The 14,328-nt window shown below is 42.2% G+C and overlaps 1 protein-coding gene across 2 annotated transcripts; it reads right to left on the bottom strand.

Annotated features, from left to right (window-relative positions):
- Positions 1-446: 446 nt before the first annotated feature.
- On the bottom strand, positions 447-12,757 carry aldh3b1 (aldehyde dehydrogenase 3 family, member B1). 2 transcript variants are annotated; one of them, XM_079281816.1, is made up of 10 exons: positions 12,689-12,757; positions 10,533-10,702; positions 10,235-10,345; positions 7,599-7,719; positions 6,569-6,654; positions 5,928-6,009; positions 4,656-5,048; positions 3,141-3,307; positions 2,928-3,027; positions 447-1,414 (listed from the first exon to the last, which is right to left on the bottom strand). In XM_079281816.1, exons 2-10 carry the CDS (start codon positions 10,692-10,694, stop codon positions 1,227-1,229), a joined length of 1,410 nt encoding a protein of 469 aa, XP_079137942.1. In that variant the 5' UTR covers positions 10,695-10,702; positions 12,689-12,757; the 3' UTR covers positions 447-1,226. The 2 variants fall into 2 exon arrangements, with proteins under 2 accessions (XP_079137942.1, XP_079137943.1); XM_079281817.1 differs by lacking the exon at positions 12,689-12,757 and adding an exon at positions 11,890-11,947.
- Between the last annotated feature and the right edge of the window lie 1,571 nt (positions 12,758-14,328).

Below are 14,328 nucleotides of genomic sequence, written 5' to 3'. Positions count from 1 at the left end.
TGAAAACCAGAACACCCATCGACTGCCAGACGAGGGAAGCCGAAGTTCAGAAATGCTGACTCGTGTCTTGGTTTTAGGACTCATTCCTGCAGCACTGGTGAACAGCAAACAAAATCAAATACTTTGCACTAAAATTAAAAAGATTTGTACCTGAATCCATCAACACTACTAAATACCTATCATTTGTCTCAGGCTAAAAAAAAGTGGTTCAGGCTTGACCATCTCCCAACAGTTATAAACTGTTTATACAATACTATAAAAATACTATATAAAGGTTTAAATATGAGACATTACGCCAAAAGCAAAGTTCGTAGAAAGTGCCAAATATTTCCTATAGATACCTGAATCACAAACTGTGGCTATCCTTTCGTAACCAACTTTTCCCTTTGATTCAAATAAACATAATACCACACTTCAGAGTTTAGACCTTTATTCAACTATTCCATCAGTACTTTTCCTGTAAGATATCTTGTACTTGAGCATGAATTTTGATGACTGAAATCCCTGCTTGTGCTCGATCTGCACAAGTTTGAACAAATGAGATTTCGGCTTTAAAGACATTTCTTACTCATGCAGGAGGGGAATGACATTTTGTAAATTAACTATAACTCCTGTGGCAGCATGCGCCCTACAGTGTGAATAAATATTTGTGTGTGCTTTTGCGGCAGAACAGCGACTGAGATATCTAGAATAAAAGATTGTATTTACAGTATTTCATGAAAAAACACCATTAAAACACAGACAAGAACACCACTGCATCTCTGCAGACACCAAGAAAAAATAAAACAAATGTACAATGATGTGCACACAATGGCAGAGTGGTTGGATCAAATAAGGTTATTAAAAACAATAAGGCTGTGAAGAAATGTCAGTGCAAGAGGATAAAAGTAGGCATGCAGTGTAATCACTGGCATTTAACATGTCTGAGCAAGTTTAAATGGTTTTATTGGTAAAATAATTGCGTCAACCAGAATGCATAACACAATATGAGAAAAAGTGGGATTTTAGATTTTTCCGCAGTTGGGAGAAAACACAGAGTTGGATGTATTCTTAAAGCATTAAAGATATAAAATCTTCCTTTAACAATGACAACATCCCAACATATCAGATGGATATTAAAGTAGGATTAATCCCGTTTCTAGTTGAATGTCCCAAACATTCACATCCATACGCACAGTATTAAAAAGCGTCATTTTCACACACACACACACACACACTGCCCGTCATCACATGAGCGAGCAGCTGCTCTTGGCCGAGGTGGTCCAGCGCAGCCAGCTCAATTTGGTTTCTGTGTACGGCGGGTAGCGCAGGCCGTTGAGTCTCTCCAGAGCCCAGCCACGCAGCATGCAGGCTCGCTGGTGGCTGAATGTCTCGAAGCCCCAACGGCCGTGGTAGCTGCCAAATCCACTTGTCCCTGGAAGGAGGGGTCGAGACCATAACGCCAGTCAAACATTTTTTAATTAAATGTGCACACAATGACAGAGTGGCTAAACTTCAACACTCCCGTCTCTTTTCATATTATTAATCGCGCTATAAATGACTTGGAAGCATCTTTAAGAAAGGCCTCTCTGAAGATGTTCTCACACAGTGTTTAATAACAGGAAGACATCTAAAAATAAAGTAAAACGACCATTATTCATTTGTTCCGAGGCCTTTGATTTGAGATAATGGATTCATACAGAGGGTGGGACCTTGAATATATAGAGTTGACCTAAACCACAATTTCTGCATCCACATGTGTAGGGTCTGCCTCACATAAATGTCATCATCTCTCCATGTCAGTCTGTAGAGGCCGACTGTACAGAACCTAATGCCGTCTGCTGGATTATGGTTTGCCAGTGAGAATGTGGCGGCTCACTGTTTTATATTGATTCATCTTCGGAACGACTAGAATTACTACCTCACGGTGGTACGCCTCCACCGACCGGTCAAGTTTTGGTTTACGCCCACGTCTGCCCAAAATGTCATCACTTCATTTTATCCCGTTACACATCCGTGTGAAATTAGCATGTGGGTTCTTGAGTTATGGCCATAGATGTATATACAAGTGGACGTAGTCATCATGACGTCACCCATTGGTTTGTGGACTGGCGTTTGTTAAGCCTCGAATTTTGCTGCCACCATGAACATCATGCTGTATTGAAGAATACTTGAAACTAGAGATTAAGACCATGAACTCATGTTTACAATGTTTGTTTAGGGAATAAATTCAGTGAGAATTAGAGTCATTTTCTCATAGACGTCTATACAATTGCACTTCTTTTTGCAACCAGAGAAGTCGCCCCGCCCTCCTGTAGGTCAGAAGAGAGAATGCAAGTTTTAAGTCACTTCAGTGTCCATGGAGCATAGCTAAGTTAGCTAGCTAGCAAACCAATGTAACACCGTGTTGGTGATGTAGTTCCCTGAGCGGCTTCACACAAAACTAAAAGACAATACGAGACATCTACGACAAACTGTGACTTTCCCAACATGCAAAATTATCTTTTTGAATTGACAAACAATTTGTATTCATTCATGGCAAAATTCAAAAGGGATCAACAAAAAATATTGGCCATTGACTATTGTACATATTTTTTACTGTACCAAAGCATCTATACATTAGTAGTACATTTTCATTATTCCGCTAATGTATGGTGGCAAAAAAATGGCAACCATATTTCCGGTTTCGGATACCGATTGCCAGCGTGGCAACAACTTTTAAAAGTAAGTGTTGAGCCCTACCTGATGGTTTTTTTTGCTTGTTAGTAAATAATTGATGCGAGTTAGTAAATGATTAGGTCATCTTAAATTTACCCATGAATTGAAGATACAAAACCTGATTTTGTAATAGCACCCAAAAGTTCCCCGAAATCCCACAACTCTCCAGCTAGGAGGAAACTTTGGGAATTAGGGAAGTGAAGGAGCTTCATGCCAGCATCACTACCTACCTACACCTCCGAAGGGCAGGGTCGGCAGGCACATGTGGATGATCCCGTCATTAGAGCAGAATCCTCCACTGCTGGTCTTCTCCAGAACGGTGTTTACCACCTTCAAAAAGAAGGGAGGACAATGGGACGTCAAATAGAAAACACAATATGTCCACAGCTACGATGGAGGACATTGCAAAGCTCTGTTATTTGTACTCTGTTATCTGTTCTTACAGATGACTCGTCGGAAAAGACGTAGAGGGCCAGCGGCTTCTCTTGGCGGTTGATTAAGGCGATGCCTTCCTCCAGAGACTCCACGGTGAGGATGGGCAGGATGGGGCCGAAGATCTCCTCCGCCATCAGAGCGTCGTCCTCGGCCACGTCCACCAGCACTGTGGGAGCTGACGAAAGACATTACATTAAAGACATCATTATCATGCTGTGTGATCCCAAATATTTTGGGGAAGAAAAGAAATACACAAAAATCAAGATTTCTACGGTTCAAATGTTTTTTTCAATTCAGAAAGGGCGTTACTGATTATCCGACAGACTGAAGAACTCTTTTCTACACAGGCATTTCTGTTATTGACCTACCCTCACTGATAAAAATGGGCTCGGCAAAATATTATAAAAACAATAGAATGTATACAGTGGACGTAGTCATTGGTTTGTGGACTGCCGTTTTGATGCCTGGAGTTAGGAGACTTCGCTGTCGCCATCTTTGATTACAGCAGTCTCCATATTGTGTTTTTTTCCGCAATTGAACGGAAGTTATCATATTTGGAATGAGGAGGAGTGACGTAGAGATGCCGTATACGGCTCTGGTAGCAGCAGCGAGCTGTCAATCACAGTAATCCCGCCCTAAAGTATACCCTGCTTTATGGTCTGCTTTGGCTCTAAATGGATCATTATCTACTGAATGAACATCATGCTGTATTGAAGAAGACATGAAACTAGAGATTGAGACCATAAACTCATGTTTACAATGTTTACTGAGGGAATAAATCAAGAGAGAAGTCACTTTCTCATAGACTTCTATAGAATCTTTTTTTGCAATCAGAGGAGTCGCCCCCTGTTGGTCAGTAGAGAGAATGAAAGTTTTAAGACACTTCCTCATCGGCTTTACTCGGCAGAACCGGAGGTTGCCTCCTGATAAAACCACTGGATTTTCAAGAATGTAACATTTCATTTGTTAACTTTGAACTTCTTTATGCCAGTGTTGCCTTTGCGATAGAGAACAAATATCTTTTGTTCAACATATTGGGAAATAAACACAATCATCATCTTAAATAGGAGAAACTTATTTCGTTGGAGATGAAACTCACTTTCGCACATATGCGATACACTCAGCGGTTTCAATGCTACGGTGTCACTTGGTCTGGTGTGATGTGGCTAATATCAGCTAATGCTATCTAGCTTCACAAAGATAGCACTACATAACTGACATTAGACACAGAGTCAGTTCTCCGATTCTCTTCTCTACCATTGCAACACTATATTATAGCATTTACCATTACCCTATAATTGTGACCAATTATGGCCGCTGTTACTTTACCGTCACCCTCGTCCGTGCTAATTTTCACGCCATTCTGAGAAAAATGAACGTGCAGCGGTATTGTGCGTTTATCAACCGGTCAGCTGTGGGACACTGTCTACAAATGTGAACCTAAAGTCTGGACAGCAATACTTGTAAAAATGCTTTTAAAAATATATGCATTCTACAGTTTCTGAAGTTTACCGTGAACCCACCTATGTACTTGTCTTCCCGGTCGCTCTCTCCTCCCACCACAACCTTGCCAGCGGACCTCTTGAGCAGCTCCATCAGTCGAGTCCAGTGTCGGGGCGACACAATGCGAGACATGTCGGGGCTGGTCTGAGGCTCCTTGCTGTAGAATTCCTCCAGGGTCTGGCGCAGCGCGGGCAGCAGGGCGTCCCTCGTGTCAGGCGAGCAGAGCACGTAGTCCGGAGCCACGCAGCTCTGGCCGGCGTTGAAATACTTTGACCACACCAAGCGGCGAGCAGCGGCCGCGACGTCCACCCGGCCGTATATGAAGCACGGACACTTGCCACCCAGTTCCAAGGTCACCGGGGTCAAGTGGACTGAGGCAGCCCGCATGATGATGCGTGCCACAGTCTGAGAACCTAAGAAGACAGTGTCCAAAGTGGAAAGGGTTCATCCTCTGCCGAGAAAGAACGCGGTGAACGTTTCTGGTGTTGGATGGAGAATGGAGTGACTAAAACCGTGATGCTTTAGTGCCAGTACTGGATCAAAAACATGTTAAAAACACCACTGATGTATGAAGACAACATCTACAGTTGCGCATTACTTTCGGTTGCTACCTTGACCTTATTGCAAACTAAGTATTTACATTTTTTTATATTAAATCATATACTGTTTTACGAAGCCGGTTGACTGGATTGATTTGCACATAATTTGAATGAAAAGTGTGTTTCATCAAAAGGATCGGAATAAAATGATTCAAAGCAGAGAGGCTTTACATCACCGTCTGGCTTCAAATTGAAATACAGATATTAATTTATTTCAGAGGGGAAATGAACAAACACAGTTTAAAGAGAGAGACTGTGTAACCTTAAAACAGTCTTACTCTTGATCGATGAAATGGTGTAAGAGTCATAAGCAATCAAACACCCTCAGTCAATTCAATACACTCCAGTAGCTTTTGGTGGCTAATGTTTATAAAGTAAAATTAGCTAACATTATTCTTTACTTTATGTAGAAATAGTACTGTTGTACTACCTTTTAGCATGTTTCAATGTTAGTAAATCAGGGAAATTCCTTGTGCCACACAGCTGAAATCTGACCAAAGATTTAATCATGTTGCATTTGCACACCCTAAATTATTCAGGTGATATACAGACTTCTATAGACTTCTTACCTGTGAGTCTGTTAATTGCAGAGCGATGATTTAGAATCACAACATTAGTTTGTTGTAGTTGTGATTTTTTGACCAGTGTAAAGGACACACACATCTACAATGGAAATACAATGGAGACTCTTACCTGTGTAGAAGATGTGGTCAAAGCGATTGAGCAGAAGTGTCGTGGTCTCCTCTGCTGCACCACGAACAACTGTGTAACAGTCCTGCCACAATAAGAGTATCTTACTGAGTGTCAGATTCACTGTGCCAAGCTCCAACTCATCACCATATACAGTATATATAGTCATTGGTGACATCTAGAAACTGTTTCATCATTACAGTTTGTTCACTAGAAAGCACAAATAGTGGGACATTTCTGCACATATCTTGGTCACAGTTCTTTGCTACCAAGTCAATCAAAATCAAATAAGTGAGGAAACTCTGCTTTGAATGCCTTGTTATATTTTATAACATCGCCCTTAAAAAAAGGGGGGGGGGGGGAAATATGATTTTGTGTTATTGTGGTTACACAAATGTAATTTATGGCGCTGTTAGAGTGCTGCTAGACAGGTGCGCGCCTCCCTTTGTGTGCGGCAAGCAGGAGAGCTAAATGTTTTTGATCACAATGAAAATGTTTTTACACTGTGTCACTCACTGTGTTCGGTACAGCCCTACATAGTTTCTGGATATAAACCACACTTACAGAAATATTATCAAGAACTTTAGATTGTAACTGACTTCGTAGATTAAACAAAATAAACGAAAACCCAAATGTTGCTTTACCTGAGACAAATATTTGGGTATGAGCTCTGCCATCAGACGGTCTGTGTGGGCGCTGACCTCTGAAGGCTTGATGACGGCACAGTTTCCTAGTCGGAGACACCATCATCCAGTCAGTATAGACAACAGTGATTGACATGACACAAGTTAGGTCTTCAAATGTTTTAAACTGTGCTTTAATGCTGTTTTAAACCCAAATTAAGCTCCTTTGCCCTCTATTGTCCCATTCTGATAAAGGCCACATTTACTAAGACAGCTCCAGGCTACGTTTTTTCAGACAGCCTGCGTTCTACACATTGAACTGGAGCAAAGTTTAAATGCGTCCTTGCGGATTCAAAAGAGATGAATGAGAACCAATAATTACTTTTTACAGAAGAATGAGGAAATGAATGTTCTTTGCCTTTATCAGCATCAAGTACAGACGTGTTATGTTCTTTTTAGAACAGAATGTTATCCAGCTCTCGTCATGATGCCGACATCTGATAAACGAGAGTCAGCTGCAAACAACCCTCATGTTCATATTCCATGACTTTCACGTTTCTGTGGCCTTAGGTTTGATCACACGCCAAATGAATACAATGCAGTTTAGCAAGAAACCCTTAAACTTTACCCAAAGCATTTAGCAGCTAAAGAGCCAGTATCGGAGCAAACAGAGAAGGAGAGTGTTGGACTGACATTGAATGACAATGTTGCTCTGTGTCTGCTGGATACACTTTGCGAACAAGTTCACCATATCGACCTAAATTGTGATCATATGTCAGTTTTCGAGCAACATTATCATCCCATTGGAGTCCTGTTTCTGCCCACTTGTTGAATTCAAGTCTGATCTTCATTCTGTTTTGTCTTCACTATCGCTGGTCTCAAATCAATGAGCTAAATGAGGGCCCAAAGCTCCACGGAGCTGAAGGGCCTCAAAGGGGATTTGATCATTTTGTTGTTTGCAACACTTGAAAAAGAAGACACAAATATGGAGCAGTACAGCTTTAAGTCAATATACAGTGTATATTCTGGTGATTATGGGTGTGGATGATACCTGCAGCAATGGCTGAAACCAAAGGTAGGAGAAGGAGATGCAGCGGGTAGTTCCATGGCCCGATGATCAGCACCACTCCCAGTGGCTCCCGCCGTACAAAACAGTCATCTAGCTTTGTGGCCTGAAAATTAACAAAGATAAGAAATGTATTATATCGCAAAAGAGAAAAAAAGAATGAAAATAAACCTGATGAAATCACCAAAAAAATAAAAGACAGGATCTTTTTTTTTTTTATCTGTCCCTTGTGGGTCCCACAACTTTATGGAAGTGCAATACACATTCTGCAATGGCTGAAAAATCTTCTTTTTTGCAGACCTCAAGTGATCTCACTTCACAGTTTAACTGCAGTGATGTAGAAGTGTACTCCAGGGTGCGTCAGTACACCGTGGCATCACATTTGAGTCACTGCTGGATGTGATCACTCTTCAGCCCAGCGCCGTGGTCATTTTTGTGAATTAAAAATATTTGGGATTTTTGTACCGTTTGTTACGTAAAATAACATGAAGACATTTCCACAGACAAATTTCAACAGTAAAAAAAAAAATTCTAAAAAGGAATAAAAAGATAGGCAATGATAAAAATAATCGTCAGTGGCCACCAACTGGCCACTTCCAGCCCGACCCAACCCACTATCTGTAAATCCTCCACTAACTGACCGGTCACTCTCCCAATTCTCCCTCATCTCCCCCTCAGATCTCAATAAATCACTTTATGACATAAAGACTCCAGCCGGTGACCTGGACCCTATCCCTTCCACTTTAGTCATGGCTCGTCTCTGTCATCAACTCCTCCTCTCTGTCTACTGGCTCCGTTCCTCTCGCCCTCAAACTCACCTCAGTCACACCCATCCTCAAAAAGCCTGGCCTTGACCCTGACATCCACAACATGTACAGACTCATCTCCAATCGCCCTTTTCTGTCCCCTCCTCTTCATCCTCTACCTGCTCCCCCTTGGCGACATCATACGTGTAGGAAATTTGAGTGTAGAACTGTGTGTTTAGTAGTTATAATAAAAGTGTTTCATGATTCATATTTGAGAATTCATAATTAGTCATAATCATAACTGTTTTGGAAATGCATAATTAAGATAAGCATAAAGTGTTTTAGGATTAGTAGCTAAAAATAGAACTAAAGACATGAAGCTTTTGCCAAAGTTGCAGAAGTTTAACTTTTATACTGAAGGATTATCATAGACGGGATTAAGCAATAACTGACAGTCATTGAATGTGTTAGGAACTCAGGGACAGAGAGGCAGACAGGCGAATACACTCCTGGAAGTTAGCCAATAGGAATTGGGACAGACGGAAGGGGAGGAGTTTCGAACGGATATGAGGGCGGGGATAGGAAGCGTTTTTCTCTTCTGTTAGATTAAGGTTCCAGGGACGGATGTGTCTCATGGGACATGGGAAGAGTTTTTTCCAAAGTGGGTAAAATAGTGTAATATTTCATGGGAGCAATGTACTCCATTGTATAACTGTACTTGCATCAGCAGGATTAAATTCCTTTTAACGGTAAACCAATGTCGGTAACGTTTTTAGCGCCGTGTGACTGCAAAGCTAGCAGTCCACGTGGGTTGGCTTGCTCCACTTTCATCGTGGGGAGATTTTTCCCTCCACATACGCCACCATGGTTTCCCTTTCCACTGCTATGCTGACGACACCCAGCTCTACATCTCCACCAAACCCATCACCCACTCCACCAACTGACTCACAGATGTAAAAACCTGGATGCAAGCAAACTTCCTCTAACTAGCAACAAATCTGAAATCCTCATCATCGGCCCCAAATCACGAACAAAATCCCACCACAACTTCTCCCTCTGCATTGATGGCACCACTGTTCCTGCTTCCACACATATCCGTAACCTTGGTATCATTTTTGATCAACCCTCTCCTTTGAACGACATGTCAATGATATCACAAAAACCGCCTTCTTTCATCTCAAAAACATCGCCCCATCTCCGCCCCTCCCTCTCCTCCACGCCTTCATCACCTCTCGACTGGAGTACTGCAACAGCATCCTGTACGGCTCATCCACCAAAATCATCAACAAACTACAATACATCCAGAACTCTGCTGCCCGTCTGCTCTCCCACTCCACCAGAGATCACATCACCCCAGTCCTTCAAAACCTCCACTGGCTCCCATACAGCACAGAATCCAGTTCAAGAGTCTCCTCATCACATACAAAGCCCTTCACAACCCTGAACCCCTTCATACCTTTAGACCTCCTGCAACGACACGCTCGCAACCGCAACCTCAGATCCGCCGACGCCAACCTCCTTACCCCCCCTACTCTGTCCAAGCATCGGACCTGGGGGGGGTCTGATGCCCCCTCCCTCTGGAACTCCCTCCCCCAGCCCCTCAGACATTCTGCGCCACTTTCAAGACTGCATTTAAAACTCAAATATTTAAATCTGCTTTTAACCTGTGAAGTTAGTTATGTATTTTTGTGATGTTCCTTACTGTTATGTCATCTATTTTGTTTATATTACAACTACTTCTATTGTGTGTAAAGCGTCTTTGAGTACCTATTAAAGCGCTATATAAATAAAACTTATTATTATTAACTTATTATTAATATGTATGTAAATAAAGGTACTCGACACCCAGTTTTAATAAATCATTGTTTAACCTACCAGGTTTTTGCTGACGTACTCCGGCTGTATCCAGCTTGTCAAGTTAGCGATGGCAAAGTACAGCTCGTTGACCACGATATCGACCTCGGACATGATTGCCTCAAATTTTGGCTGACAATAAGAAAAGGGAGGTTAGTGCTTAATGAATCGTAGCGGACAAACAAATCATATAATGTGCTTCAAACACCCTGTAAGTGTGCATGTGTGCCTTAAATGTAAAAATTATGCAATAAGCAGTTGTAAAGGTAGTCAACGTGTGTGTGGGTGTGTGTGTGTGTGTGTGTGTACCGTCTTGTACCTTGGCGAGGTCTTCATGTAGTGCCTTTAAAATCTGCTCCTCGTTCTCTTGGATCATGGACATGAGCTTGTTCAGCTGGGTCAAGCGAAACTCCACCGGTATCGTGATGCCCGAACGAAACACCGACCGCAACCGGTCCACGACCTGGCTCTGGGTCTCCATCCTGTTACCTGGAACATATAGAGAAATGACATTTCTCCTCTCAGGTAACTTGAAACGAGCACAAAAAAAAAAGAAAAAAAAAGAAACACATTTGATAAGCTGGAACAGCTGATAAAATAACAGCCAAATGATTATCACAGCAGTTTCGATCAGCGATTATGAAGGAAGTGTTTCTGACACTAGTTCACTAACATTAGCTGAACAATGAATTAAATGTCTCGTTGCATATGTTATGTGTGCTTATTACGTTTTCCTTTGTACATTTCCCAAGATGATCGATGCAGCTCTGTGGAACCAAAGGCCTGTTGATAATCTCAGTGGGATGACGTCGTACTTGGCCGTGCCCGTTAAGTGTGTGACGGACTGGAGGCCACCTGTTAAGGCTACTGATGTGACATTCATCCGCATTTATGTTGCTGCGTACAGTCCGCACAGAGTTGATGTTGGCAGCTAGATATACGATTTGAAGGATTTTGTCTCAATGCACTCGTTTTTTTTTTGCGCACACCGTCCGTGTTCCTTTGTCTGTGGTTCATGATGACTGGAATGTCAACCAGGCGGCAACCTACGGTTCTGAAGACTGAAGCCGATGCGGAAGGGTCTTAAAACTTGTTTTCTCTCTACTGACCAGCAGGGGGCGACTTCTCTGGTTGCAAAAGAAGTGATTGTATAGAAGTCTATGAGAAAATGACTCTACTTCGCACTTGATTTATTACCTCAGTAAACATTATAAACATGAGTTTATAATATATATAGTCTAGTTTCAAGTCTTCAATACAGCATGATGTTCATTTTGTAAATTATGGTCCATTTAGAGGGCGGGCTTACTGCGATTGACAGGTCGTTGTCGCTACCAGAGCCGTATGCGGCGTCTCTACGTCACTTCTCCGCATTCCAATTATGGTAACTTCTGTTCATCGGTTGCAAAAAAACTAAAAAACTAAAAAACGTGGCGACGGCAGTCCACAAACCAATGGGTAATGTCACAATGGCTACGTCCACTTCTATATACAGTCTATGATATCAACTGACCCCCAGAACTTGATTACTTATGTCAATGTAAAGTTACCCAGGTCTGTTCTTAGATACTCCTACTGGCACAACTTTAATAGAACATGGATGCTGACGTGGGGGATGCTAATCCTGTCAATCGGCGCCATTGGGTTTCTCCAGAAAAGTGCAAAAAGCTACTCACAAGTGTCCTCCTTGTGGGAAGATGGTATCGCCGGACTCCCTTTATCTCGACGCGCTTGTCCCGGTCTCTTGCCCAGTATACCGGATTCCACAGATTTTTGAAAGAACGAATGCAGCGACAAAACCCCTGTTCCCTTTTCTCTCCCGAGGATGGAATATTGTGTTGATCAGACTGATGTTCTTAAGGGGTTGTTGGCAGGTTTCCCTGTTCATTAGAGAAATGTCTCCATCTGCATGATCTTAGTCATGCAATTTGGGCAGCAATATGCTTTACATAGTTAACGGTTGTTTGCTACTATACCTCAGAATGTTAAATACAGATATTGTAAAGGTAATCACAATGGAACCAATTAATATGACAATGCAATTTATCTGATTACACTTTTTTAAAAATGTATTCTGGGGTGATTATAGTTCCATTTTCATTTTTTTGTAATGTGATTAGGTAATCCGGATTAGGTTTGGGATATAATTACTACCCAACCCTTCCTATGGGTAATATGATTAGAAAAGCCTAATGTCAGTTAAAAGAAAACAAATTAAACAGCAGGTAAATGAGACCGGGATCACAACAGGGACAACGGGATGAGTCGTTACAGTAAACCAGCGCTTGCGGAGGAGGCTAGTTTATAAACTCACAGGTGCTAATTGTTATGCAATTGTAAATATATGCAGCTGCGCGTGGCCAGAAATACGGCAGACCAAACGAAACCCATGTGTAACGTTGTCACATTTATTTCACAACTATGAACAAGCTATTTAAACCAAACATGAATATCAGAACAAACGTGTAAATCTACCTGTTGGGTTTGTGTCCCGCGCCGAAGACACACCGAAGAACACTCGGTATTTCCGGGTGTTGGCTCTGATTTACCTGCCGGCCGGTCGACTGCGCGCAATAGGGGCGTGAATGTTTTGGGGTTGATCCAGACAAACCGGCCTTCAGACCAGTCAGGTGAGAGAACCGTCGCCCAGTTGCAATGGTTTGGTTTCATCGTCGGCTGGGACACGTGTGTGAGTGTTCCCACATTCTGGTGAATCTATCTGCATCAATTAATGGTGGAAATGTTTTTTCAGCAAGACTTCTGCTCGTGTTTGAAAACTGTATGCACATTGAAAACACGTTGGGTTTAATACAAACAAGCTGGAACAAGTACAGGATGTTCCTTCCTCACAGGACATTAGTAGGGACATGTCCCCAGCGGTCCATAACCGGCACCCTTACCGTGGCTTTGCATGTTCAGTCCGTTTGTGAACAATGGTAATTATTTATACTAATTGTCCACACATTAGATATTGTACACTTAACTGTTCATTGAGCCAGTTTGCCTGAGGCGACGCGTGAACACTCAACCCAACAACCGGTTTTATCGGTTGATCCGCTTCCACTTTTTACCCGGATCGTTCAGACAGTTCTGGTTCTCGGTCACGAGCTTGTATTTCTGCCCATATGTGGGCACGTGTTACTGAATGAGTCTTAATTGCACTAAGACACAAATTGTCATGGAGCAAGGTGGGACGTGATGGTGTGTTCTTTCACAGCATCACAGTGCACTGGAAATGAATGACACATTTAACCGAAATGAAGAGGACAACTCTAATACCCCATCTGTGCGGCTTCTGACAGCAATGTTCAGTTGTGTTATAGTGCTTTTCATAAATGACTGCATAAAAGATGTGCTCATGGTTTTATCTGAACTGACCCTGAAACATGTTACGCGTGACAACCAAACAACGTAGTGTATGTAGTAGCGGGGCAACGGATTCGGATCACAGTCACGGATCAGCCCAAAAGAAAGGAGGGAGCAAATATAAGAGAGATCCCTGATCACCTTTTTATGCATAACCATTTCCCTTTATGTCTCCTGGCATGTAGGACAGCAACAAAAGTCTTCCACTCCTGTCTGTCCTGGGCGAGTCGTTGGATGGTGCCCCATGAGTGGTTTAGGCTCTGCAGCTCCTTCTCCACAGTTCTTCTCCATGTGTTTCTTGGTCGGCCTCTTTTTCTTTTCCCTTCTGGTGTCCAATGTAAGGCTGTTCTTGTAATATCAGCAAGATCTTTTCTCAACACATGTCCTATCCATCTCCATCTTCTGCTCATTAGGATGGTCTCCATGCTTTCGTGTTGGCATTTGTCATACAGTTCTTTATTTGAAATGGTGTTTGGCCAGAAAATGTGCAGTATTCATCTTAAACTCTTGGTGTGGAAGGTTGATAGTCTGTTGCGATCTTCTTGTGTCATTCCCCAGCATTCAGAACCGTACAACAGGGTGGATAAAACACCTTTTTATGCAGCTGATACTAATTGCTGATCATTGATGAGCCACATTGACAGAGACAGATACATTTTAGTTTGGTTGTAGCAGCTGGTCTACAACACATTTCAACCACTCTGAAGTCTGTAAAATACTTTGTTATAGTCATTTAAAGTTTGGTTTTC

This window comes from Melanostigma gelatinosum, assembly GCF_949748355.1.
Source record: "Melanostigma gelatinosum genome assembly, chromosome: 13".
NCBI classification, from domain to species: Eukaryota; Metazoa; Chordata; class Actinopteri; order Perciformes; family Zoarcidae; genus Melanostigma; species Melanostigma gelatinosum.
Note: the sequence above shows the minus strand (reverse complement) of the source record. Positions and strands in the feature narration are given on the sequence as shown.

What these genes read in the sequence shown, in the direction of transcription:
- aldh3b1 (XM_079281816.1), bottom strand. Translation starts at nt 10,694, where the DNA reads ATGGAGACCCAGAGCCAGGTCGTGGACCGGTTGCGGTCGGTGTTTCGT. An exon ending in TACCCAAATATTTGTCTCAG is followed by an intron (nt 6,010 to 6,568) that starts GTAAAGCAACAT and finishes TTATTGTGGCAG; the next exon opens with GACTGTTACACAGTTGTTCG. An exon ending in TGACCACATCTTCTACACAG is followed by an intron (nt 5,049 to 5,927) that starts GTAAGAGTCTCC and finishes CTGTCTTCTTAG; the next exon opens with GTTCTCAGACTGTGGCACGC.